Source organism: Callithrix jacchus, chromosome 19 (genome assembly GCF_049354715.1).
Source record: "Callithrix jacchus isolate 240 chromosome 19, calJac240_pri, whole genome shotgun sequence".
Taxonomy (NCBI): domain Eukaryota; kingdom Metazoa; phylum Chordata; class Mammalia; order Primates; family Cebidae; genus Callithrix; species Callithrix jacchus.
In genome coordinates, this window is record NC_133520.1 from 40,707,651 (window position 1) to 40,734,623 (window position 26,973).

The 26,973-nt window shown below is 44.9% G+C and overlaps 1 protein-coding gene across 11 annotated transcripts in view; it reads right to left on the minus strand.

Moving 5' to 3' along the window:
- KIF26B (kinesin family member 26B) overlaps positions 1-26,973 on the minus strand; it is a 636,506-nt gene that overhangs the window by 200,170 nt on the left and 409,363 nt on the right. Inside the window, exon 1 of one of the 11 annotated variants that reach the window (XM_035280622.3) lies at positions 8,693-9,115. The exons of the other annotated variants lie outside the window; for them this stretch is intronic. Coding sequence (XP_035136513.3) covers positions 8,693-8,715 — 23 coding nt within the window. The 5' untranslated portion in view covers positions 8,716-9,115. Of the gene's footprint in view, positions 1-8,692; positions 9,116-26,973 lie in introns of those variants that run through there. 11 annotated transcript variants of the gene reach the window in all.

Sequence of the window (26,973 nt, forward strand, 5' to 3'; positions counted from 1 at the left end):
AGTCTCGAACACCTAACCTCAAGTGATCTGCCTACCTTGGCCTCCCAAAGTGCTGGGATTACAGGCATAAGCCACTGCACCTGGCCTCACTGCTGTTAATTTTACTTTTTTTCTCTGTTGGATACTCAAAGCTTCTTAACTAAAACAAATGAGATACCATAAATCTGTTAATAAATACAGTACATATTCTATTATAGGACATAGTCATCAAGTTCACTTGGAAATAAGTTTCCATCTTCTGAACTCTAATAATTCTCCTTCATTATATTTTAAAAATAACTTCCTATTTATAGTCTTTACATATATGTCTTACCTTTTTTCAAAGTTCTAAGCTTCTGTGGGGTAAGGCCAGCATCTTATTCAAGTATTTATCCTCCGTGATGCAAGGGCTTTGTGAGCACTGGCTGAATGACAGAGATCGTGCAGAAATGGATCCAGGAGTGAGTGTGTAAGTGTGGCAGTCCTCACTAACTCACTCACGCACACCATTCTTCAAAGATTAAACATCAAATCCATGATCTCTGAGGACTCTCCCAGCTCTGAAATGCGACTGCTCTGTAACCACCGTGATGTTTTGACTCACTACTAAAAGCATGCAAAATGTTGTTTCACACTTCTCCAGTGTTTTAGAAGGCTCGTCAGTATTTTTCCCCACTATTGTGAGTTTTGGGAATGTACCTTAATAAAATCACTGGTACCAGAATGCCGGCAGTCAGGGTTTATTACAATTGTAAAAAGCCTCTGATTGCCTATAAAGCGCTATAAAATCCTGAGTCTTTTATTACAGATAGTTTCCCAGTGACGATTTAGGACTTTTCAAGTGAAATCTAGTTGTTTAGACCTAGTCTCCTGTTCTCTCTCCTGAATAGTTTTTCCTTCTCAAGCAAGGATTTTTAGAAATGGATAGACTAATATCATCTTAAGATACATGGATATGATACATTCGCAAGCAGCTTAGGTTGACCCAGTCAGTCACAAAACCAAGGTTCGAAACCCAGGTGTGGGTCCACTATTGGCCCAAGATCTACTGTTTCCAATCAGCTGTGAAAATGTGACACGATTTCAAATTGTCCGCTACAGTTGTCCGTCACATTGTAACATTCTACTTAAGGTGATCTATTACTAATCATCGCCTATTTTGAGAATCTGACAAACATTTTGTCTTAGTCATCATGAAATATGAATAAAATCACATGACACCATTCACTTTCATGGTCCTGTACATAAGCAAAGAATCAGGACAATTCCTCTGCCCAAAATGTCCTCCCTTCTCATTCCTCTAGCCTCAACTCCTGCTCATTTTTCTAGACCCAACTGTTTTTTTTTTTTTGGAGACAGAGTCTCGCTCTATCGCCCAGGCTGGAGTGCAGTGGTGCAATCTCGGCTCACTGCAACCTTTTCCTCACAGGTTCAAGCAATTCTCCACCTCAGCCTCCTGAGTAGCTGGGATTACAGGTGCCCACCACCATGCCTGGCTAATTTTTGTATTGATAGTAGATGTGGGGTTTTACCTTCTTGGTCAGGCTGGTCTTGAACTCCTGACCTCATGATCCATCAGCCTCAGCCCTCCAAAGTGCTGGGATTACAGGTGTGAGCCACCGTGCCCGGCTAGACCCAACTCTAATATGACTCCTTTTCTATAGTCAAAAGCAGAAGTATTCATTTCTTCCATATGTTCTGAAAGTACTGTGCTAGGGGCGATGCCTCGTGGCTTACCACAGGCATTACAGCAGAGTTAATTTGTGTTCACCAGTCCTCTCTGACTCGCTTTTGAATCCCCACAACTTCACACAGCACCTACAATCCATTAGGCGCTCAATAAATGTTTCTGTAGCAAGTATCTGCTTCCTGTACTACATTTGGGCTGTCGGTCTCTATTTTTATGTAAGACGACTGACTGATTTTCTTAAACTCCCAATAGTTTCAAAAGCATAATGCAACGGAGATTAAAATTTTTTTGATTTAGTCATTGTGGCCAAAAGTGTGCAGAGGTGCAATCTTGGCTCACTGCAACCTCCGCCATCCGGGTTCAAGCAATTCTCCTGTCTCAGCCTCCCTGCCTCTAGCTGGGATTACAGGCACATGTCACCATGCCTGGTTAATTTTTTTCTGTATTTTAGTAGGGGCAAGGATTTGTCTTGTTGGCTATGCTGCTCTCGAACTCCTGACCTCAAATGATCTGCCTGCCTTGGCCTCCCAAAGTGCTGGGATTACAGATGTGACCGCACCCGACCTCATCTCCATTTTTATATTCATATTCAATGCTTTTCCTATCCCAGTGCCACAATGCAAATTTTTGCCTATACTTACTAATTAAATACCAAGAGAGAAAGTCCCCCCGCTCCAACCATGGTCAGGTGTGGGTGAAAGCAGCAGCCATGGAGAGCCGCCAGAGCAATCAGCCCAGTGCCCACTCCCCTGCCCTCCAAACCCCCCCAATCACCAGCTTTTAGTCCCCAGTATCCAGGGACAGTCTGGCAACCGGAATTTTGTGTTCGGCTGAAGAGAATGTGCAAATGACAGTTTTGGCTGTCAAGGAGCTTATTACCTAAGCAAGGCGCTTACATATTTATGAGCTGCCATCTGAGATTTGTGGCTTTGCAGTATTCCTCAATTTCCCTTCAGAGCAGCCAAAAGGCACAGAAAGGCAGGCTCATTACTTCATCCCACACCTCCACCCCCACACCAAGACACAGCAGGTGGTTCATTTGTGGAGACATCCAGAGTCAAAGGAAACTGAAAAATGAGCCTACACAAACTCCTGGGCTGGACCTGAAGAGGTGAATAACAGACCCACAGTGTATTCGCTGCGGCAAAGGCAGCTGCAGTGGGCGTTCATGAAGATGCATGTAATATTAATATACACAGCCCTGCAGAGCCGCCTATCAGCAAAACACGCTCGCGTACGTGATTTCACGTCATCCTCTGCACCATCTTGTGGCTCTGCCTGAAGACTGGCCATTGGAATAGACCATTCCTGTTAAACATTTTTTGTTGTTGTTTTTCTGCAAAGAACATTTTCTGAAGGAAAAACAGACCCTAACAGCATGGAAGAACTCGTTTCATCACCGACCAGAGTTCAAGCACTGTGATGAAAAATGGATCGTTCTGCTGATAAAAAGGATACATCTGGTTATGGCTGCAAAGCCGAGCCCAGAGAGGGAGAGCGGCACCGTGTCATTTCCTCAGTCTTGGATAGTCCCACCATGAAAATAAACTCAGGAAGAAGCAGAACAGAATCCAAATAATCCTCCAGGAAGAGGACTCCCGAGATGCAACCAAAACCCACGTATGAGGATGGCACAAACACAGCCTGCCAGTCTCAGTGTCCTCTGCCACTCCACTGACCACGCAACTTCTGTGATGAATCTTCCTCTTTCATCCTCTGCTTTACAAACCAATTTCCCTTCTCCATCCTTTCAGGCAGGGTTCTGAACTCCCTCATTCACACCCTCAGTAAAGCCAAGTTACAGAGTCATCCCTTGCAGTGGCGTGGGCTTTCAGAACCTCGCCTCTTTCATTTTGACATGAAAAGTTTTACTGCCCACAGCTTCAAACATCAGAGGTTCTAGCCCACCTAAAGCCTGTCCTGCTTGTGTCACAAAGAATGGGCCCACGCTGCAAGGACAGTACAAAAGAGAACATTGATATGTTTCACTAAACGTATGAACCTCAGTATCTGGGAAACCAACTAAAATATTGGTATAAACAATGCTTTGTCCTCATCCTAACTTAAAACTGAAGGCAACTACGCAGCCCTCTGCTCATCAAAGCCTTCCACACACAATATTTCATTTCATCTTCAGTCAAGACCTACGCCTGAGACAGGGCAGGCATTCTTCATTCATGCCTTCTTTCATTTACGCACCCATTCAGCAACATGCATTGAGTGCTTCTCTGGTCTTGACACGGAAGGCCGAGCTTCAGGACAGAGGTGTCGCTGCAGAGTGATTACAGTCCAGCGAGAAAGGCAGGCGCGTGGTGCTGAAGCATGGACGGATGTAGGTGCCATAAAATGGCAGAGGAGAAGCCCGACCCTCTGGGGCTCAGTGGATCAGGAGAGGTCGCTAAGAAGGCAAGAAGAAAGCAGCCAGCCAGGAGGGGGACCTGTCGCGCTGAGGGACCCCATGAGTCAAGGTGAGGAAAGATGTGGAGTAAGCAGTAACTCCACTTAGGGCTGGAGCATGGAAGCAGGGTGATTCTTTTCTTTTCTTTTTTTTTTTTGAGACGGAGTTTCACTCTCGTTACCCAGGCTGGAGTGCAATGGCACGATCTCAGCTCACTGCAACCTCCACCTCCTGGGTTCAGGCAATTCTCCTGCCTCAGCCTCCCGAGCAGCCGGGACTACAGGCACGCGCCACCGTGCCCAGCTAATTTTTGTATTTTTAGTAGAGATGGGGTTTTACCATGTTGACCAGGATGGTCTCGATCTCTTGACCTTGTGATCTACCCGCCTTGGCCTCCCAGAGTGCTGGGATTATAGGCGTGAGCCACTGCGCCCGGCCGAGGGGTGATTATTTTCTTATCACTCAAGTGGTTACGAACAGAGCTGGGACTGAAACAGCCAGGTCTTGACTTCCACTTTAGAATCTTTCCATTCTGTCACATGGTCTCCTGCCTTCCCAAGTCCCCTGTCATGAAGGATCTGGGTCCTCTGTTGGAAAGTGTCAGCAGGCCTACCGCTGACAGAGGTACAGGAGGACAGTATTGATCCAAGGCTATGACCAGACATTAAGCTAAGACCATGCATTATCTAATTCTCAAAAATCCGAATGAGGTAAGCTTTGCAGGCATTTACTGACGGAAAGAATAGCTAAGCAATGTACCAGTCAGTAGTTCAAATGGAAATCACAGCTATAGGTTCTGCTACATTTAGTTAGATGTTACCGAATTGCAGCTTCTCCACCGACTCCTGGAGGAAGACAGAACAAAAGTCTAGAGGAGACAAGCCCTTCCCCTGGTCGGGAGAACTTGCCGAGGCGTTCTTCACAGGTCATTGTCCAAATTTATTTTTTCTTTTTCTAAAAACCTTAATTATAGAAATTCCTATTATATTTTTTATTTTATTCTTATTTTTTGAGATGGAGTCTCACTCACTCTGTTGCCCAGGCTGGAGTGCAGTGGCGTGATCTCACCTCACTGCAACTTCTTTCTCGTGGGTTCAAGTGATTCTTCTGCCTCAGCCTCCCAAGTAGCTGGGACTACAGGCACGTGCCACCATGCCTGGCTAATTATTTCGTATTTTTAGTAGAGATGGGTTTTGCTATGCTGGCCAGGCTGGCCTCAAATTCCTGACCTCAAGCGATCCGCCCGCCTCAGACTCCCAGAGTGCTGTGATTACAGGTGTGAGCCACCACAACTGACCTTATTTTTTTAGTTTTTAACCGACAAGTAAAAGTTGTATATATTTATCATGTACAACACATTGTTTTAAAATACGTACACATTGTGGACTAGCTAGACTGAGCTCATTAACATATGTACTCTCTCACGCACATTTTTATGGTGAGAACACTTAAAACCTACTCTGTTAGCAGCAGTTTTAGAGGATGCAATGCATTGTTATTAACTATATTTCCACATCTCTCCCCGATAGTCTCTCCAGTGGAAGAAATGGGAAGATGAAATTCCAAAGGGGTGCATTCTTTCTGCGTGGCACAGGCTCTGCAGGGACTCACCAGGAACTTGGGAATTCTCTGCAGTGTCAATGAAATGAGGGAGGGATGGAGTTCACAGGGAGAAAAAGGTGGGCAGATGTAACACTAAGGCCCATTCGTTCAAACACAGCAACTAGAACCAGCAAGCTGTCTACTAAGAACACTGGGAACACCTGTAATGGAGACGCTGAGCCTCAGAGTCACACAGCTAAAGGCCACGCTTGGTTTTGAGAACCTTTCTTGGGCTCCTAACTTTTCAGAACAGTACCAGTTGTTAGAAAGATGGCTGTCCAGGCTGGGCGTGGTGGCTCATGCCTGTAATCTCAGCACTTTGGGAGGCCGAGGCGGCAGGATCATCTAAGGTCAGGAGTTTGAGACCAACCTGACCAACATGGCAAAACGCTGTCTCTACTAGAAATACAAAAAAAAGTAGCCAGAGGTGGTGGTACATGCCTGTAATCCTGGCTACTCAGGAGGCTGAGGCAGGAGAATTGCTTGAACCCAGGAGGCGAAGGTTGCAGTGAGCTGAGATCACGTCACTGCACTCTAGCCTGGGTGACAGAGCAAGACTCCATCTCACAAAAAAAAGAAAGAAAGACGGCTGTCTAGAGAGAGAACTCACCAACACAGTGGATGGTCGAGCAAAGTGAGAAAGCGGGCGGTGGACAAGAGCTTTGCGGCGAACATCAGGCCCCAGTGAAAGCCTTGCTCCAAGTGTAAGGCCCTGATCAGTTGAAGACTTACCTTAACCAACCGGAGTTATCAGTTTAGACCTGCCAGGTGCTTCACAGAACTTCCCTTGAAACTTCAGAGACAACCCACCTCTCCCTCCCTCCCTGTCCCCCTCCCTCTCTCTCCTTTCTTTCACCTTGGCTCCAGTATGTTTTTTAAAATTGCTCAGCACTTTTTCTCAAACCAATCAGCTGCCTCTCAGACTGTCTGCAGGTATCAGCATATCTGGTCTCTTTGCTCATTCACCGCTAAAAAACACTCCATCCTCCATGAAAACACATGAGATTCTCAGGGATTGTGGAGCTGTCCGCCGGGGACACTTGAGAGGCACAGGCTGGGGTGGAGGAGGAGGTGGAGGAGGGTGGGGTTGCTTCTGCCCTTAGTGAGCAGAATTCCAAAGATGGTTTCTCATTGCCTTTTCTGTTTTTTCCTTTGCTCAAAATTCAATGGCACCATGAAAGACTGTCTGTCTCCACTAACCCAGGAAGGCTGTAATTGGTATCTGCTTTAACCAAAAGGGAACCCAAGACAAGGGTGAGAACTGGAATTTGGGTAAGAAAAGTATTCCTTTTCCAGTCTTCGTTTTGTAATGATTTTCCTTTCCCCTGCATGTTTTTTGCTCTAGGTTTTCCACTCTCGTCAAGCCTCTTCCAGATGCATGAGTCTAAGAGAGCCCATATAAACAAGAAACCAAGAGAAAACAGCACAAGATGGAAAGTGTTTCCCCTGTGATACAACCACTTTATGTGCGGAGCAGCACTCACGTGATGCTGCCAACATGTTTTCTGTCTCGGATTTCCCTTGATAACAAAGGACGTATGTTAAAAGGCGTGGCCCTGGTGCATTTGGCCAGCAGGAATCCGAGTGGAGTTTGGGGATTTCACCTGGCTTTAGGCTGATTCCCTGGGTGCCCAGTGCTATAGCTCTTGATGAGGTTAAACCCCAATTAATAAAGTCAGGAACACTCTGGGTCATTCTACTGCTCACAGAACTGATTTACTATTCAGGAATCAACCGAGTCATTCATTCCCAGCAGTGGCGGCCCTGCGTGTTGCTTTACAGCACTCCCTCTGTCCGGGCTGGGCAGGCATGTTACACGGAGATCTGTAGGAGAATCTTTCATGATGTTCCAAGGCGCAGAGAGAAGGATGGGGGCTGGGAGACCGCAGGGCGGGCAGGTGGGAGGGGCAGTAGCTCTGCCTGGGGTATGAACGTGATGGAGAGAGAAAGGCTGATAGCTCTGAAAAACTCATGACTGCTATTGTCAGAAATCCCACTTCCAAATCCATGCGAGTTTTAAGAAGCCAGAAATAGCTGCATCAACATTACTGTACAGACTCTTTTTAAAAAGTTGCAAATGACCATCTAAAATATCAGCCATCTCTTTTGCTATCGTTACCTAAGTGATTTATGATCTTAAAAGCCTCCTTTAAAATACTGCTTTTTAATCAAGAAAGTTTATGTTACTCTGCCTATACAAAACTAACCTCATTTCAGATTTCGGAGAAAAGCCAGATCACATTTTTAAATTTCAATTTCTCATATTTTAGATGGCTGTTCCTTTCTCTTGTGAAATGAACTGATTTTGCTCTTCAAGTGACTTATTTTTCCTCCCTGAATACTTGGGAGTTGAAGTGTTTAAACCAAGTCCTCACACAAAAAAGATGGAAGAGTCTCTGACTAATATCAGCTTGCAATGACTAGCCTTCCACTAGACAGTGGCTTGCCATCCTAGTAACCAGACATTGTACCCTAGAATGGGGGGATGTCCAACCTCAAGAAGAGTTGAAATGGACGGGAAACATAGTCAACATTTGACGATTAGTCCAAAAAAAAGAAATCAGCCTCACATTTATGCAGCCAGAAAGAACCTCTTCTGAAATCCATAGGCTAACTTCAGTTTTATGATCCTGCAGAGAGAACACATTTCACTTCTGTCTTTGATTCTAAAGTGAGCCAATGTCAAATATTTTAGCAACTGCATATAAGCCTGATGATAGCAATGACTGTCAGTTCAAAAACCTTCTTCACTTCTTTCCTATGTCACTCCCATCCTCCAGGGAATGTCTGTAGCTTCTATGTCAGTAGTTTCTATGACTCTTCCAAAATAACTATGTATTCTGCAAGTCCACTGAACAAGAAGAAAGCTTGTGTAATCTGGACCCTCCTGACTTCTCTGGAATACTTGATACATTTTATTTTTACTTTTCTCAAAAGGAAACTGAAAAAGTTAAAGTAAAAAAAAAAAACAGCAAGAAAACAGACCCCCTAACTCCAGTAACATACATAACTGTGTTACTTACACTGCTTTCCAATCCATCATCATTGATTAATCATGGCTAAATAATCAAGTGCAGAATCCATTTCTTCATGTCAGCTAACAAATAGCTTCTCTCAAATGTCTCTTGCAGATCTGGGGCCATCTCAGGAGAAAGTAACATTGTGCAAAGATGAAGGAGAAAAGGCTGAAAAATTCTAAAATCCATGGGGGTCTGAGAACTCTCAGAGCAGACCCTGGTGAAACATTCTTGTGATTCCAGCCTTTGGCTACACCAAGATCCTGGCCTCCCTGAGCTCCCAGCCACCTTCCCAGTGCAGCTCAGCCCCTGCTCCAACATTGCATCTCCCTTCAAGAACAGGGCATGGATGGGAGAGGAACTCGCGGAATCCTGCCAATCCGCGCATGCAAGCACACTTCTCAGAGGAAGCCGCACCACTTTCTCTCTGGTGTCTGCTATCTCAGAGAGAGAGAGAGGGAGGGAGGGAGGGACGGGCAGAGGCAGGCAGGCAGGGAGGGGGGAGACGGAGAGGAGGAAGAGAGAGAGACAGAGAGAGAGAGAGGAGCTTTGCTAAAAGAGAGAGAGAGAGGAGCTTTGCTAAAAGAGAGAGAGAGAAGAGCTTTGCTAAAAGAGAGAGAGAGAAGAGCTTTGCTAAAAGAGAGAGAGAGAGGAGCTTTGCTAAAAGAGACAGCCGAGAAGGAAATAGTTGCTACAACTCCCATTAACCCACAGTAGCTTAGGAATTTTCTTAGCACAGCAGCTGCAAAATATACTGTCAAAATCAAATGTTTAAAATCTTTAATTATACATCCCTATATACATTTAGCCATGTATGTGCATAAAAGCCAATGGAACCCAGGTCTTGTATGTCTGACACTGCATGGGAGCCCTCATTGACAAACAGATGCAGATATGTATCCTCATGAGAATAATATCTGCATGCAGACGCTTCATTTTCTAAGTGAAATTGTCTAGTCTCACAGTTTACATGTCTTAAAACTATTCAAATGCTTTTGGAAACAAAGTGCAAATCCAACCAGCAGCCTCTTGCCTCTGACACCATCTCGTCTCTGATCATGTTTTCCTCAGTTTGGCCTGGGTTCCTGTTTCTTTTTCCCTGCCTCAGGAAAGAAACGCCCAAAAGAGAAGAGGGTAGAGAGGCAAGGCAGGAGCTTTCAGTGTGACTGCTAACTTTGCATGCCACACTCCACTGTTTATGGCATTGCAGCCCAGGATGCTCCACAGACCCAGCCAAAGCACAGATGATGCCCAAGAGAGGGTCTGGCATGGAGCAAAGACATGAGATCCACAGATGGGGCTCTGCAATAGCACAGGAATGGATGAAGGGGTTTAAGGAAGAAGAAGCAACAGAGGAGCTGAAGGCAGGAAGGAAGGAGGGAGAAAGGCACAGGTGAGGCAGGCTGGGAAGGGCAGCCATGACGGCAGGAAGCTCAAGGTTGCATGCGACTGATTCCTGTGCAGTCTCTCCAACCCTCCCTCTCTTTATGAGGAATCCTTTCACCTGGATTTCTCCATGTGGGGACCCAATCATCTGCACTTGAGATACCTGGCAGCAGCTTGTTAAAAGTGCAGCTACCCAGACCTTACCCCAAAGATTCTGATTGAGCTGGTGGGACCATCCACATTTCACCAAGCTCCACAGATAGTTCTCCTGCCAGCGGGAGTTTCTGGAGACTCACTGCTTCGTTGACATTGAGCAAATGAATGGATAAAAATTGAATGACGTGAGAAGAGATCCTAACGGAACACCTATGGGAATGCCAACATTTATGGAGGATAGGAGACTGGAAACAAAACTGAAGATAAATGGTCAGAATGGTGAGAGGGGAGCGAGGAGGGAGAAGAACCACTGGAACAAGAGAAGCAATGACCACCGCTTTCCAAAAGGGCAATGCTTTTATAGCTCTGGGACTGCACATGCTATGCTGTTCCCTTTGCCTGAAACGCTCTCTTCCCCAGGCAAACCATCCTTTAAAACCCAGTTCAAAAGTCTCATCCTCTTGGAAAATTTTCTGACTCTCCCAGACATAGGGAACAGCTCCAGTCACATCGTGTTTGTATTTCTCATTGCAAGTACCTTTGCACACTGGCCTTATTTACTGGCTGGTTTCTCTCTTTCTCATTCTAGGATGACGAGCTGTCTTATGTAGACTAGATGATCTCTCAGGCATCGTATCATGTCCCCCAATTCTGGATGAAGTAACCACTCAATGTGCACTAACTAAATGCCTAAATATATCGTGAAAGGATTTCTTAACCTGAGGAGTCGGCGTATAGACTTTTGTTCTGCTATTGGTCTTTAAACTGAGTATCGGCTGGGCATGGTGGCTCATGCCTGTAATCCCAGCACTTTGGGGGGCCAAGGCAGGTGAATCACCTGAGGTCAGGAGTTCAAGACCAGCCTGACCAACATGGAGAAACCCCGTCTCTACTAAAAATACAAAAAATTAGCTGGGCATGGTGGCGCGTGCCTGTAATCCCAGCTACTCAGGAGGCTGAGGGAGGAGAACCACTTGAACCCAGGAGGTGGAGGTTGCAGTGAGCCGACATCATGCCTTTGTACTCCAGCCTGGGCATCAAGAGTGAAACAATAAAATAAAATAATAAACTGAGCATCTACCTTCATCTCACACACTATTTTCATGCATGACACACTTCACAGTAAAGAAACACTTTAAGTGTTTCTCTATTGGATTTGGTCTAGGGAATTACAAGTCAGTGGAGAGCGAAGAAAAAAAGCCGCAAGGAGCTAACCTAACAAGGAGGTAAACAAGGCCCAGACCGAAGTCAGCTCAGCACCATGTGTAGCACTGCAGATGCGGTTTTTGATAAATTGATACATTGGGAACTCAGGGGTCACACTTCCACTAATGGTGACAAAGAAGTCACCTGAACAGAGATGAGCTGTTCAAACTCCCGACTCTGCAGAGGGACCACCAAGACAATTAGCAGAAAACAAAATCACCCATCTACTTGGCTTAAAAAATTTAGAGGAATTGGCCAGGCGTGGTGGCTGAAGCCTGTAATCCCAGCACTTTGGGAGGCCGAGGTGGGTGGATCACGAGGTCAAGAGATCGAGACCATCCTGGTCAACATGGTGAAACCCCGTCTCTACTAAAAATACAAAAAATTAGCTGGGCATGGTGGCGCGTGCCTGTAATCCCAGCTACTCAGGAGGCTGAGGCAGGAGAATTGCCTGAACCCAGGAGGTGGAGGTTGCGGTGAGCCAAGATCGTGCCATTGCACTCCAGCCTGGGTAACAAGAGCAAAACTCCGTCTAAAAAAAAAAAAGAAATTTAGAGGAATTACAGATTAAAAGTCAGGGCCACAGGAATCATTGAATAGATGAATGAACGGATTAATGAAATGGTAAAGGGTCTAGAACAGCCTTGGGGAAACACCACCATTTGAGGGGCATTTTCCATACTGTTTTACTGGTTTTTAAAGCGTCTCACTTGGTATGTACACCTGCGGAAGCATGGCTCAGAAGAGCAGAGTGACTTGCTGTAGGTCACACAGCTCGTAACTTCCGGAACAAGATCTGGAACCCAGTCTTCCACATTCGATCCGCTGCACTTTCCAGTGCACCACATGAAGCCCCAGTGTACGAAAATGGTCACCAGACTTGGTGAAACAGAGGTGGAAATACAAGATGCCACACAGCAGAAAGCCATCTCCAGGGCCAACCTGCTTGTCAAAATATCTGTTGGCAAGTAGCATGCGTAGTGCTGTGAAGCTGGGAATCCCTAACCAGAAGCTTGGGGTGGCCTGGCTGGGAAGGCTGCCCCCGGCACTCCCCTCTCCACGGTCTCTCGTATTCACCAGCACTCCCAGAGCTGCGTGGAGGGGACACGGAGATGTGCCTCGTAGATCTTGCTCCAAGGGAGGACTTGTTGCCCCAGCTGTGGGCAATGGGCTTCCAGCTGACAGCTCCTTCAGGATTTGCGTCAACTGCATAAAGCCATAGAATACTGCAGAAGGCCAAGGGCCTGGCCTTCCTAGGGTGCTTCACATCCAAAGGCTGATGGCAGTGAGGGTGTAGAGGCCCAGCCATCAAGTCCAATGCAGGACACAATGACGAGCCATTTACGCTCCAGAGCTTCCCCGCGAGGCTGGCCAAGGTGTCGTCGGTCTGTCTGGCAGTTTGACTTTCTCCTAGGCACAATCCTGCATCCTCTCTTTCCACAGGTTCTGATGACCCCACCGACCCTTCCGTCTGTAATAGTCTATGAGGCTCTGTCTGTCTGCAGTAAACACCATGCACGCCCAGCTCCACCCGAATGCTGGCTTCCAGAAAACCCGCCTGCCATCTTCTGCCCTGTTTCCAGACTTACTACCAGCAATGTCCGCAGATGTCAGCCTCTGCTAATTTCAAAGCTTCTAGGCAACAAAAATGGACTCTTTCTCCCTCGCCAAAATGTTGGGCAGATAATTTTATTTCTAGAGGCCTCAGTTCTCTTATCTAGAGGAAATTAGAGGCAATGGAGGCCTCGAGCCTCCTGGGAGGGATGAGGAAGTCAACCCTCTCCCAACCAGTGCTAAGGGTCATGTAACGTTTCACTTTAGGCCGGGAACGGTGGCTCACGCCTGTAATCCCAGCGCTTTGGGAACTGAGGCAAGTGGATCACCTGAGGTCAGGAGTTCAAGACCAGCCTGACCAACATGGTGAAACCGGTCTCTACTAAAGACACAAAAATTACATGCCTGTAATCCCAGCTACTTGGGAGGCTGAGGCAGGAGAATTGCTTGAACCCAGGAGGTAGAGGTTGCAGTGAGCTGAGATTCTGCCACAGCACTCCAGCCTGGGCGACAAGGGCAAAACTTCATCTCAAAAAAAAAAAATTCACTTCAAATGGAGAGTTTGCAGTTATAATTTTTCTGAAGAGCACTCACTGGTCCTGATGATCCCATCTGTAATATTCTATGACGCAATGACTGTCTTCAAAAGACGCAAACAAGCAGAATAACAGCGTGGTACTTAAGGGCTTCCACTAATTTGAAAAACAAATCAACTCATATATAAAGACAAGATCGTAATGTAGATTAAGAGAGCGATGCCTTTAAGGCTAAATTCTGGTTTATTGGACAGATGGGGAACTATAAATGATGATGGAATTAGGAATAGTTTCCTGAAGGGCTTTGGACAATTTATCACTTTACAGGTCTATCGGGAGGCCCTCAGACGGGTAAAGCAGAAGAAACAGTGTTCAGTTAAATGAACCAAATTCCATGGCCATTCTTTGCAATGACCTCCTCCTCCCAGCCCCAAACACGGGCATGTCTGTGACAAAGCCTAACTGAGGGGACATAAGAAACCAGGTCCCACTGTCTCTGTTAATATGCACGAGAGACGGGAGTCGTTTCTCTTTTTTCTTGAGGTGGAGTCTTGCTCTGTCGCCCAGGCTGGAGCGCAGTGGCGTGATCTCGGCTCACCGCAACCTCCGCCTCCCGAGTAGAAGCAATTCTGCTGCCTCAGCCTCCCGAGTGCCTGAGACTACAGGTGCTTGCCACCATGCCTGGCTAATTTTTCTATTTTTAGTAGGGACGGGGTTTCACCATGTCGGTGAGGCTGGTCTCGAACTTCTGACCTGGCGATCTGCCTGCCTTGGCTCCCAATGTGCTGGGATTACAGGCTGAGCCACTGCGCCCTGCCAGGAAGAGTTTCTTTATTTCCCACTTACAGAAAAACACCATTCCAAGTAATGGTTAAAAAGAAAATAGAAGCAGCTAAAACTCTATGGAAACACTTTATGTAAAAATACATGTATGTATTCATATGCAAGAAAGTTAGCTTAATGATGACTAAACTGTTATAAATAATGAAAAACTCTGAAAGAATCACACCCAAATTACCTTAGAATTTCCCTCTGGGAAATACCACATGTGTGTAAATCCTTAATCATTAAAGACACCAGGATTTAAATGAATCATGGGTATTCTGAAAATGCAACACAGACATGGTTAAAAAGACATTTGTATTTGTGCTCCTTGAGGTGCTGCACCGCCAAATCTACACATTTGAGCAGTGTTTATATTTGGTAATTATTTCTAAAACCCACATTGTTCAGACAGACGGATTGAAGCTACATTACAGTATATAATGACAACTGTACACAATGCTTTACATGTAATTCTTTAGGCCAGGCACAGTGGTTCACACCTGTAATCCCAGAACTTTGGGAGGCTGAGGCTGGTGGATCGCCTGAGGTCGGAAGTTCAAGACCAGCCTGGCCAACACGGTGAAACCCATCTCTACTAAAAATACAAAAATCAGCCAGGCGTGGTGGCGGGTACCTGTAATCACAGCTAGTTGGGAGGCTGAGGCAGGAGGATCATTTGAACCTAGAAAGTGGAGGTTATAATGAGCCAAGATTGTACCACTACACTCTAGCCTGGGCAACAGAGCAAGACTCCCTCTCAAAAGAAAAAATAAATACATAAATATAATTCTTTACGTCTTTAAAACTTCAGTTGCCCAGAAATATCGATCCCAAGTCTGCTAATAAGAAAACTACAACCCTGACACCATCTGGAATAGTCAGGTCTTGTGTACACCTATTATAGACTTATTTAAAAAAACAAAACAAAGAAAACCAGGCCAAGCATGTTGGCTCATGTCTGTAATCCCAGCACTTTGGGAGACTGAAGTGGGCAGATCAATGAAGGTCAGGAGTTCAAGAACAGCCTGGCCAACATGGCGAAATCCTGTTTCTAATAAAATACAAAACTTAGCCAGCCGTGGTGGTAGGCGCCTGTAATCCCAGCTACATGGGAGGCTGAGGCAGCAGAATTGCTTGAATCCAGGAGGTGGAGGTTGCAGTGAGCCGAGATTGCACCACTGTGCTCCAGCCTACATGACAGAGCAAAAGTCTCTCTCAAAAAAAAAAAACCAGAAATCTCAATATTGTACTTTACTGAATTTTCCAAATGGAAACCACCATTTAGTCTGTCATTCCATAGGACATTAGGGGTTCGTGCACTTAGAATTCATTACAATTTTACTGTTTCTTTTGTAGCCTTGCTTCCTGTTTTCTGTGAAGAGAGCGAGCCAGCCCTGAGCACAGCTACAGTTTTAACAGAGAAGAGAAGGGAGGGAAGGAGCAGAGAGGCTGAGCACAGCGACTCACACCTGTAACCATGCACTTCAGGAGGCCAAGGTAGGAGGATCGCTTGAGGCAAGGAGTTAGAGACCAGCCTGGGCAACATAGGGAGACACTATCTACATCAAAATTAAAAAACCAGCTGGGAGCGGTGGCATGGACCTGCAGTCCCCGCTGCTCAGGAGACTGAGGCAGGAAGATCGCTTGAGCCCAGGAGGTGAGACTGCAGTGAGCAGTGTCCGTACCACTAGGCAGCACAGGGGCGGCACCTCAGCCTGGGCCACAGAGCAAGAGCCTGTATCCAAAAAAGAAAAAGAAGGAAGGAAGGAAGGAAGGAAGAAAGGAAAACAGGAAGGGAGGGAGGGCGGGAAGGAAGGGAAAAGACGGAGAGAGGGAAGTGTGTGGGATGGAAGGTGGGAAGGAGTTGGAGGAGAAGCTCTAGAATGAACCGTCGGTGCCCTGGAGATGAGAGAGCAATGTGTGGATGTGAAGCTCCCCGGACGGAACAGGGCCCAGGGCGTCCTGTCTTCCCACGGCTTCAGCACTGACCTCCTGGCCTTGCCCTCACCCTCTCTACTCCAAAAGTGTGCACAGAAGATGTGACAGGAAGCTGGGGAACTAGCATTTTATCCAGCAGCCCTTAGGGGTATATGAAAATGACGGAAGCAGGAGCAGGTTCCTTTCCCTAGGAAGCCCTGTGCTGGCTGCATCAGGACACTCAGGAGAGAACAGCCTTCTACAGAGAGCCTCTGGCTCATGCCTCTGACCCATGCCCCGGAAAGGCCTACTGGGGTGGCTGGAGTCATGTGGCATCAAATTCCATAGGACAGATGGACTGGCTTTGGAAAAGCTACCAGATCCTTACAGAAGAGACTGAGATTCAAAATCTTCCTAAGCGAAGACAGCCACCCTGTGTCAACGCCAAGAGCAAAACCAAGTTCTAGCTCCAAGTCCACTGGCCCAGCCACTGTTTCCAACATACCCATGGCCATCCAGCTCTCTACCAGGGACAGTCATTATCCCTCAGACACACGGTGCTAGGATGCCCTTGATCTTTAGTCTGACAGACTTAAGAGAGAGTTTTTATCCCTCTCAAAAGAACTGAGAAATTCTCTCCATACAGGGCATTTGAGAACAGAGCTCTTTCGTTGCAAATAGTCAGAACATCAAACATTTTTTCAAAAAATAAAAGGGGAAATACCTATAATATTGAGTTAGATCTGTCTGGAACAAAGGAAGTACTTTCAAGGATGTAGATGGTGAATTTGGGACATGCCAACATCTTAAAAACTCCTTTGGCACAAGGAATATACACAGTGGTAGGTACCACCCAAAAGGAGCTTGGCGTGTCATATAATTATCAGTTGAATTCATATTATATACATGAACTATGGAAATCTATACATGAAATCTACATATTAACTAGCTATCCTTATGAGAAAAATGATACATGAAAATCTAGATGTAACTTTTAAAAGACAAATTAGGAACTTGTATGTGTGATTTTTAAAAAGTTCACCATAAGCTTTTTTTCCAATTGATATAATTTTTCAGAGATCCCCCTCTCACGACAAGAGTGGGTACCCACTGATGTTCTTTATTCCCCTACCATTTTATGTCTCTTTCCTTATCCAGAGGTATTTTCTTCATAATTAGATAATATCTATAATTGTATCTATTATTTTCATTCATTCATTCATTCCTTCATTCATTCAACAAATATAGAGAGTGCCTGAAACGAGACCAACCTAGTTTTGATCTTCATTGAGCTTGCAGTCTAAACTAGTCACGGTTTTCCAAGATAACTCACACTGCCCCCAGGCTCAAGTGCAGTGGTGCCATCTCAGCTCACTGCAACCTCTGCCTCCCAGGTTCAAGTGATTCTCTTGCCTCAGCCTCCCGAGTAGCTGGGATAACAGGCGCATGCCACCATGTCCAGCCAGTTTTGGTATTTTTAGTAGAGATGGGATTTCACCACGTTGGCCAGGCTGGCCTCGATCTCTTGACCCCGTGATCCACTCGCCTCGACCTCGTGATCCACTCGCCTCGACCTCCCAAAGTGCTGGGATTACAGATGTGAGCCACCGCGCCCGGTCTGCCTCTTCTTTTACAACGTAACACCCCCTCACTCCAACTCATTCTCAAAAAGATGTAACGAAGCGTGTAATGCTGTATCTAGGTCTTCCGTAAATGTCCAGGGGAAGAAGTCACACTGCACTCACTGTCCGTATCGAGTAGTTCTAAAACAACAGATGAGATTCCTTTTTTACTGGAAAAGCAAAATCTACTTCTCTGTCCGCCTATACTACGGGTCTGGTGTGTGCCTCATCTGAAGGGCACACTGCCTCCGCTGGTTTGTATGAGCACTCCGGATGGTCAATGGCCAAGCTCTCAGACAACGGTACAGATGTACAGCTGGCATGCTCTGAATGCGCAGCAGTGCCGTAGTCACCAAAATACCAGGGCCGCACAATGTGTGCATGATGAAGCAATTGCCTGATTCTAAAGACAGAAGAGCAGCAGGGCCAAATTTAGCAAAAGGCTCAACAGTCCTCCGTCTGTGTGTTGATAAAGGAAGGGAATTATTTCGGGCTGCTATCTGCCTCTGAACACGTGGCTGGCCTTAGCAGAAATGCATTTGTTTATACTTTCGGTCACCAAGTCTAATTCTGATGAATTCTTACCACCACACCAGCCCAGTGCAGCAATTACCCTCCATTTCAAAAGTGCTCTGTGGATAAAAACTGATCTCTCTGATACCTCTGTGGGCATGATACCTCTTCTACAGCAGGATTATCATTTCTTTTTAAATGTAAGAGAAAGAAGACATTTATTCCACGGGCTTCTAAGAACATATGACAAAGAACTCTGACCCCAGCATGACAGAAAAACCATGTTGACCAGGGTGTAATCTCTTGACCTTGTGATCTGCTCGCCTCGGCCTCCCAAAGTGCTGAGATTACAGGCATGAGCCATTGTGCCCAGCCTGCCTCTTCTTTTTAAACGTAACAACTCCTTGAGTTCAAATCTCTCGCAGAGTAAAAACGAACCACCACCCAAATACATAGATAGTCCTTACCAGACGCCAGGCCAGGTTCCTGAGACTGTCTATATATCAACTCACTTAACCCTCATTACAGCTCTGTGACATCCACAACATTATTATCCTTATTCTACAGATAATGAAATTGAAACACAAATAAGCTAAGACCTTTCCTTAAGGTCACATAGCCAGTAAGTGGCAAGGCTAAGATTTGAACCCAGGAGGCCTGTTCCAGTGTTGTCTCTCCAGCTCTTTACACCAGACCGCCTCATGTAAATTACTGAAGTTCTCTAAAATACGGTTCTGTCCCTGAAATGCAGACAGTAATGTTACTGACCTCACGGGATTGCCGGAATGTTTAAAATAACGCATCTAAAAGTGCTTCGCACATCACATATTTGTAGTGAGTGGTCTTGATTTTAGCAAAGGCTGAGTTCTTCGTTAGAACTCGGGATAGAAAGAGTCCTCTTTGATTCTCATGGGATGGAGGTAGCATTTTAAGCTAGCAATGCGACTCACTGAGTTACTAAGAAAGGGGGAGGACCTACCGAAGGAAACGGGTTTTACCTTTATCCTCACTGAGACTCTTGTGTAAGATGCAAATCGATTAATTCATCACATTCTTATCCCATTCAGCATCCGGCCGTCAGGAGGCCCCTTCAAGCTCTTTGGAATTCCTCCTCTAATTCAGCTGGGACTTCTCCAGTTGGCCTGGGCCCAGCCCTTGCTCCAGTGACGTCTGAGAGCTACATAGGCTGCCTGGTCTTGGACGTTCTTCGGAGAGTTTGAAAGGAACTCTAAGTCAGTTACTGACAAGTTACTGGCAAAAGCAGATGAAGCACTGCCAATTTGCTCCAGGCACCCAGCATGTTAACAGGTATTCCACCAGGTGTTACTAATATATACAACAAACCCAGTTTTCAACCTATTGTTTGGGTCATATAGAGTTACGGATCATACAATTTACAAAGTACCGTATTTTTTCTAACTGGGAAAACTTGGAATGTGTGTTGAAGAATTCAGTCCTCAAATGTGAGTTACAATTATTACAAACAAGTCTTCCTTGAGAAGCAGTCTGTGGGTAAAATGACCAATACTATTTCTTCAAATCAATCCCTTGCTAAAGCCAGACCTGGAACAGGTGTCACTCCCAGAGCTCAGCCAGTCCAGCTCACAGGAATGAGGTCAGGGCCCTGATGACATGGCTTACTTTTTCTCCAAGGAAAGTGAACAATTTTCACCCAGAGAAATTTCAGAGCTGGAAGGAATCGCTTTGAATGCTCTACCCTTGTGGGCTTAGAAGATGGATATCTAAGCCACAGTAGACCTAAAAACTGCCACTGTTCTTAGCAAGCACAGGGACTGTCTGCATGCTGACTGACGATGGGTAGCCATCCAGCCAAAAACAAAGTGCACACTGGAAGTCAGAGAACAGGCAAAAGGGAAATGCTTCCGCTCAGACCAACCCTCAGCAACACCCTACAAGGGGAAGAATGTCCCCTTAGGAAAATGACCCCTTTATACATTCCGCACTGTGCAGCTGGCACCCATGATTGCTTCAGCACTTTTCCAGGCTTCAGACCTACCAGCCTGAGTACCACAAGAAGAAACTCAGCCCCACGAAACGAGGCCGCTGTCCGGCTGGACGGCCCTCCAGGCCCAGGACAGCAGGGGCTCACCTGAGAGCCGTATGTGCTGCCAAGCTGTTTCCAGAAAGCACAATTTCTGAAGAAGTGCTGCTGACTTTGCCTCTCTGCCCCCTCAAATTACTCTAAAGTGGAGGGATAGAAAATATGTAAGTGGAAACTCTTCGGCTTACTCCAATTTTACTATATAAAGTTACCTATTTATCTATGGGCTAGGGTTCCGAGCTGTGTGTCCTCAGCCAAGTTCACCTGTCCTGGAATAATAAAATCAGATAATAATCTCTATCACATCCGATAGAATACGGCAGTGCTAGTTAGTCAGGAATTAGGGACTCCATCTGCATTTGGCTTTACCCCCAGGCCTATCATGTAGCCTTGGCTATCACCTGCGGATCTGGGCTGATTTATTTAACCCCTCCATACCATCATGATGTTAGATTAATCTAGGTTACATTTGCAAAGGATGACTCTCTCCAGGAAAGGAAAACCACACACATACACACACACACACACACACACACACACACACACCATTATTCTAGTGTTCTCTTCTTTTTTTTTGCAGCGGTGCAATCTCAGCTCACTGCAATCTCCACCTCCCGGGTTCAAGCCATTCTCCTGCCTCAGCCTCCCAAGTAACCAGGATTACAGGCACACGCCACCATGCCCGGCTAATTTTTGTATTCTTAGTATAGACAGGGTTTTACCATGTTGACCAGGATGGTCTCGATCTCCGGACCTGGTGATCCACCCCAGCTTGGCCTCCCAAAGTACTGGGATTACAGGGGTGAGCCACCTGGCCTGGCCCTCTTACATTTTTAATATGAGCCAACGCTAAGGACGTTGAGACCTGTCCTGAGTTTGAAGCTTCCATACACCTTTCTCTTTGGACAAAGGTAACGTGAGCTGCTTGACAGCACTGAAGTAAGAGAGATTTGTGGCCGGGCGCCGTGGCTCATACTTGTAATCCCAGCGCTGTGGAAGGCTGAGGCAGGCAGATCACGAGGTCAGAGATCAAGACCATCCTGGCCAACGTGGTGAAAACCCATCTCTACTAAAAAAAATACAAAAATTAGTTGGGCGTGGTGGTGGGCATCTGTAATCCCAGCTACTCGGGAGGCTGAGGCAGGAGAATCGCTTGAACTTAGGAGGTGAAGTTTGCAGTGAGCTGAGATTGCGCCATTGCACTCCAGCCTGAGTGACAGAGCTAGACTCTGTCTCAAGTGAATGAATGAATGAATGAATGAGATCTGGTCTAGATAAACACGAATACAAAAATGCAGTCAAAGCTGCTCTTTCAGGAGCCATACAAGTCTGGCGACTGGCTGCCTCATGAATGTGACTGTGTCTGCGTTTCTTAAAGAACACTTGCTAACTTCCCTCTTCCCTTCTACACACAGAAACACAACTTCACATTTTCATCGCCAGTTCCTCAATGGCATTTACTGTCTGATGCAAGCGGAAGAATGTGAACCCATGAAAGAAACACAGGTAGGTAAGGGAGAGGAGAGGAGCCTAGCCTCATTGCTTCCTCTTCTCCCCAGCACATCTCAGGTTCTTTCCTGGAAGAATAAAGCCAGGAGGCAGTGGGTGGAGACTCGCCTTTCTCGCAGGCAGCCTGGAAGAGCAGCTGTTAAATAATTGAAAGTTCCTGGCTAAAAGAAAGTGAAATATTCATGACCATATTATGGAGAGGAAGAAAACTTGACAATCCACACAGATTTAAACTATCTTTTCAGGAAGAAAGCTCAGTATACATGATGGAGTGCCCTAAGATTCAGCGTGGAAGAAATAATCCTCCTGCTTCTGTGCACGCTCTGATTGCCAGCTGCCGCGTTCTCTCCCACCCCTTGCTTCTGCTGGCGAGTTGCTGTGAATAGTTTTCAGCTAGGGTTCATAAGCTCTATTTCCAGCATGTTCTTCCTTAACCCAGTTGCCTCTCAAGTGAAGAATTTTGCTGGTGGAGTCAATGATAACATGTCACTGGCTCCTAATTAAACACGCAGAGCCAAGCACGGTAACCTTCACATTCAGGCTCACTATCATCTGAGTTGCCCCTGAGGTCTCTGGTTCAATTTCCAGATTCTCTGATCACACTAAAGCAAAGGGGGTTGAAAATGTTAGAATACAGTGTGCCAGAGCAGGCTCTCATCCCACCTACCTCCCTGTGCTCCCAGAAGGGAGACATCTGCACAGAAAAGAGATACGCAGGGAAACGGAACAAGGTGACAATTTGATGGATTAAATGATGTTTGCATGTTCAAAATCAGCTGCAAGTTACATATGCAGTTGCATTATTTTTTGAGATGAATGATAATATGAGAGAATAAATATGTTTTCAAAATAGCTTCACCTAGGTGTTGTTTTTTATTTAATAATTGGAAATCTCACCTGAAGTGCTAACGTTGTTATAATTATCTCCCTTCTTGTCACATGATCAGCAATTTTTTTTTTTTGAGGGACAGAGTCTCGCTCTGTCACCAGGCTGGAGCGTAGTGGTGCAGTCTTGGCTGACTACAACCTCTACCTCCCTGGTTCAAGTGATTCTCCTGCCTCAGCCTCCAGGGTAGCTTGGTTTACAGGCGCACGCTGCCATGCCCAGCCAATTTTTGCAGAGATAGGGTTTCACCATGTTGGCCAGGATGGTCTCAATATCTTGACCTTGTGATCCACCCACCTCGGCCTCCCAAATTGCTGGGGTTACAGGCGTGAGCCACCGCGCCCGGCCACTGTTAGCAGTTTACTTTAAAATATAGTCCTTCCGTCTGCATCGTATAATAATGTATGGGTTAGTTATTAATTTACATTATTGTAGTAGCCATTCAATATTTGAAGTGCTTTAGTTAGGAACACACACTTTTAGGGGTGACCGATCACTTAGCAATTGACATGCAAAATGTTCATCATCATTTAATTTCAAAATATTGTCTGAAATTTCTTAAGTTGCTGGTTATTTATAAGTAGATCGCTTAGTTTCTAAACATTTGGTCATTTTCTGATTCTCTTTTTATGGTCATTGATTTCTAGCTTAATTTCTCTCTGATCAAAAAAATATATTCTGAATGAATTTAGTCCTTGGAAATTCGTCAAGAATTGCTCGTGAGCCAGCATCGGTCAGTTTTGGGTGGCGGCCCAGTTGTGCTTGGAGATGAATAGCGTCGCGTCATTGTGGAGAGACTCAGATCTTCTCTCCTTGAGTTTTCGTCTGCCTGTTCTATCAGTTTTTGAGAGAGAGATGTTGTTTCTATGACTATGGACTGATTTATTTCTTCTTTAATTCTGTACAGTTTTGGCTATTTACACTACTGGTAAATTAGAGAGAAGTATCTTTAACGGCCGTTCTAGCAAAGTCGACTTTCTCTGATATTAGAACCGTATCAGCTTATTTTGGTTGGCATTTACGAGGTATATCTTTTTTCATTCTTTTATCTTCAACTCCTTTTTGTCCTTAAATTTATAAAACATCTCTTATAAGCACTATTTAATTAGATTTTGTTGTCTTTAAAACACAGTCTAACAATAATGATCTTTTAATTACAGTATTTGGTCGATTTTCACGTAACTCAATTACTGATATGCCTGAGTTTATAGCCACCATCGCACAGTTGCTTTCTGTTACTTCACCTGTTTTACGTTCTTTCCTCTTCCTTCTCACATTTTTAGTTAAGTATTTTTCATTCTGTTTTCCCTCCTATACATTATTTTACTAGTTACTCTACAGATTTCATTGTCCTTGACCTATCATAGTCCAGTAAAATTCTGAGTTTTAAGGTTTCCAGACGTTATGATTTTATAACACTCTAACTCCATTTATCCCATTTCACTTTTTGTATTATTTCTGTCATGGATTTAATGCTACATATATTTTAACGCCCACAAAACCCCGTTTTTGTTCTTTTATATGGTCAATGTTCATTTATATTTGCCCCTATATTAATTTTCTGAACATTTTATTCTGAACATTTTCAAAAATAGAATTGTATAGCACATGTCCATATGCCCCTCATCCAGATTCCATAATTTTTCCTACATTTACTTTATCACATATTTATCCATCTCTCCATCCAGCCATCAACAATCTTATATTCTTGACACATTTCAACTTAACCACTGTTGCCGCTGTCAGCTTTCATTCCTTCCTGAATTTCGGGGATTGTTTTCTTTCTATCTGTATATTTCCTGTTAGCATTGCTTTTAGTGTTGGTCTACTGGTGATGGATTCTTTCCATTTTTGTCCTGAAATGTCTTTATTTCACTTCAGTGTTTGACGAATATCTTTGTTAAGTTTGTAAACTTTTAGGTTGGTGGTTACATTCTTCCAACTCATGAAGATGACATTCCACTGTCTCTGGCCTCCATTGTTTCTGTGGAGAAATGAGTTATGGTCTTATTGTTGCTCCTTTAAAAATAATCATTTTTTTTTTCTCACTGCTTTAACAATTTTTCTCCTTGGCTTCTGTTTTCAACAGTTTCACTACGTTGCGCCCAGCTGTGGTCTTCTCTGTGTATATCCTGGTTGGGGCAAGCCAGGGCTTCTTAAATCATCTTTTGAAGGCTTTATTATTTTCAAAAACTACTGCTTCTTAGAGAGAATTGTGGGCGTTAGAGGCTGAGAAAGGTAGGAAGGAGAGGTGGATGAGGAGGGGCTCACTGATGGATAGACCAAATTACAGCTATGTAGGAGGAAGGAGTGCTGGTGTTCTGTAACACTTTAAGGTGAATGGTTAACTATGATTTATTGTGTTTTCAAAAAGCTAGAAGATTTTGAATGTCCACAACACAAAGAAAGAATCAACGTTTGAGTTGATAGATATGCTAATTACCATGATTTGATCATTATACATTATATACCTGTACCAAACTTGTCACTTCATATCCTATAAATATGTACAATTATTATGTGTTAACTAAAAATAAAAATATATTGCTTCTGCCTCATTCCTCCTTCCCCTCTTCTGGGCCTTCAATTACATGGTACATGTGTTCCATACATATCTTCTGCTCTTTTCTGTATTTTGATCCTTTTTGTTCTCTATGCATCTAGCTGGATATTTTCAACTGATGTGTATTCCATTTCACTAATTCTGTCTTGTACTAAATCTAATCTGCTATTAGATCTATTTGTTGTGTTCTTAAAATCCATTATTTCATTTTTTAAGTTCCAGAATTTCCTCTTTTCTTTTTTATTTTTCTCTTTTATGAGACAAGGTCTCTGTCACCCAGGCTGGAGTGCAGTGGCAGGATCTTGGCTCACTGCACTCTTGACCTCCCAGGCTCAGGTGATCCTCCCACCTCAGCCTCCCAAGTAGCTAGGACTACAGGTACGTGCCACCATACCTGACTAATTCTTGTATTTTTTATAGAGACAGACTTTCACCATGTTGCCTAGGCTGGTCTCAAACTCCTGGGATCAAGCCATCTGCCCACCTCAGCCTCCCAAAATGCTGTGATTACATAGATGTAAGCCACCATGCCTGGTCCCAATTTCTTTTTATAAATTCCAATTTTCTGGTGAAATTCTTTATTGTATCACTTATTTTCCTGAACACATGAATCACAGATATTTTGAAATGTATGTCTCATAATGCCTACAGCTGAGTAAATTATATTTTTCCAGTGCCTGTTTTTTTCTTTTAGGCCTATTTCCTGGTATGCCTGATCATCTTTTATTGAAACAACTTAGGAGAAATGTAAAGACTCCTATCTTTCTTCAGTGATGGTTCACCCAGTCCTCTGGTAGGCACCCTGAATGGGAGTGACCAAGCTAAACCAATCCCAGAATGCGCGTTCTGAGATTTTGTATCACGTCCACTTCAGGTTCACATCTATTTTTAGGGTATGATTCTTTAACAATCCCAGTGGGGTATCTCCTAGTACCTCTTCTCCTGGCTAAATTTTGAATGCGATTTTTTTTTCTTAGCACTGTGATACTGAGAACTCCACTTAAAACGGGTTTTTGGTTAGTCTCTTGCACTGTACAGCTGATATTTGGCAAATGCTTCAAAGGGGAAAACTACTAGAGTATCCATTCACTTTTCTGTCTCTTTCTTCCTCCAAGGAGGAAGAAAGTCTTGATCTCTGAAGCCTTGTCTATTTGGCAGGTCCGAACCCCAAATTTTGTCTCTTCAGCCTCATTATACTGCCTTCTCAGCAGGTGAGCAAGAGAGAAAAGCGTCTTCTCCACACTCTATTAGTGCCCTTCTATCTCAGACCTTAGCTACGTAAGGGCTGGTTGCCTTGGCTGCTCCCTGAGACACTTCTGGCTCAGTAGGAAGCTTCCGCACAGCATCGGAGGCCAGAATCTGTTCTGATCGCTCAGTGCTGATACCAGTCAAGTCGTTATCTGAGAGTCTCATCAGAAGGGGCCATTCTAAAGGCCGCTGCCACGCTGCTTTGGCTATCTCTAGTACTGGTGAACAGCAGAGGTTAATTGGAATCATGGAAGTTAGAAATTATTTTTCTTTGGTGCAAATGGTTATGTTCAAGGTCTGGGGA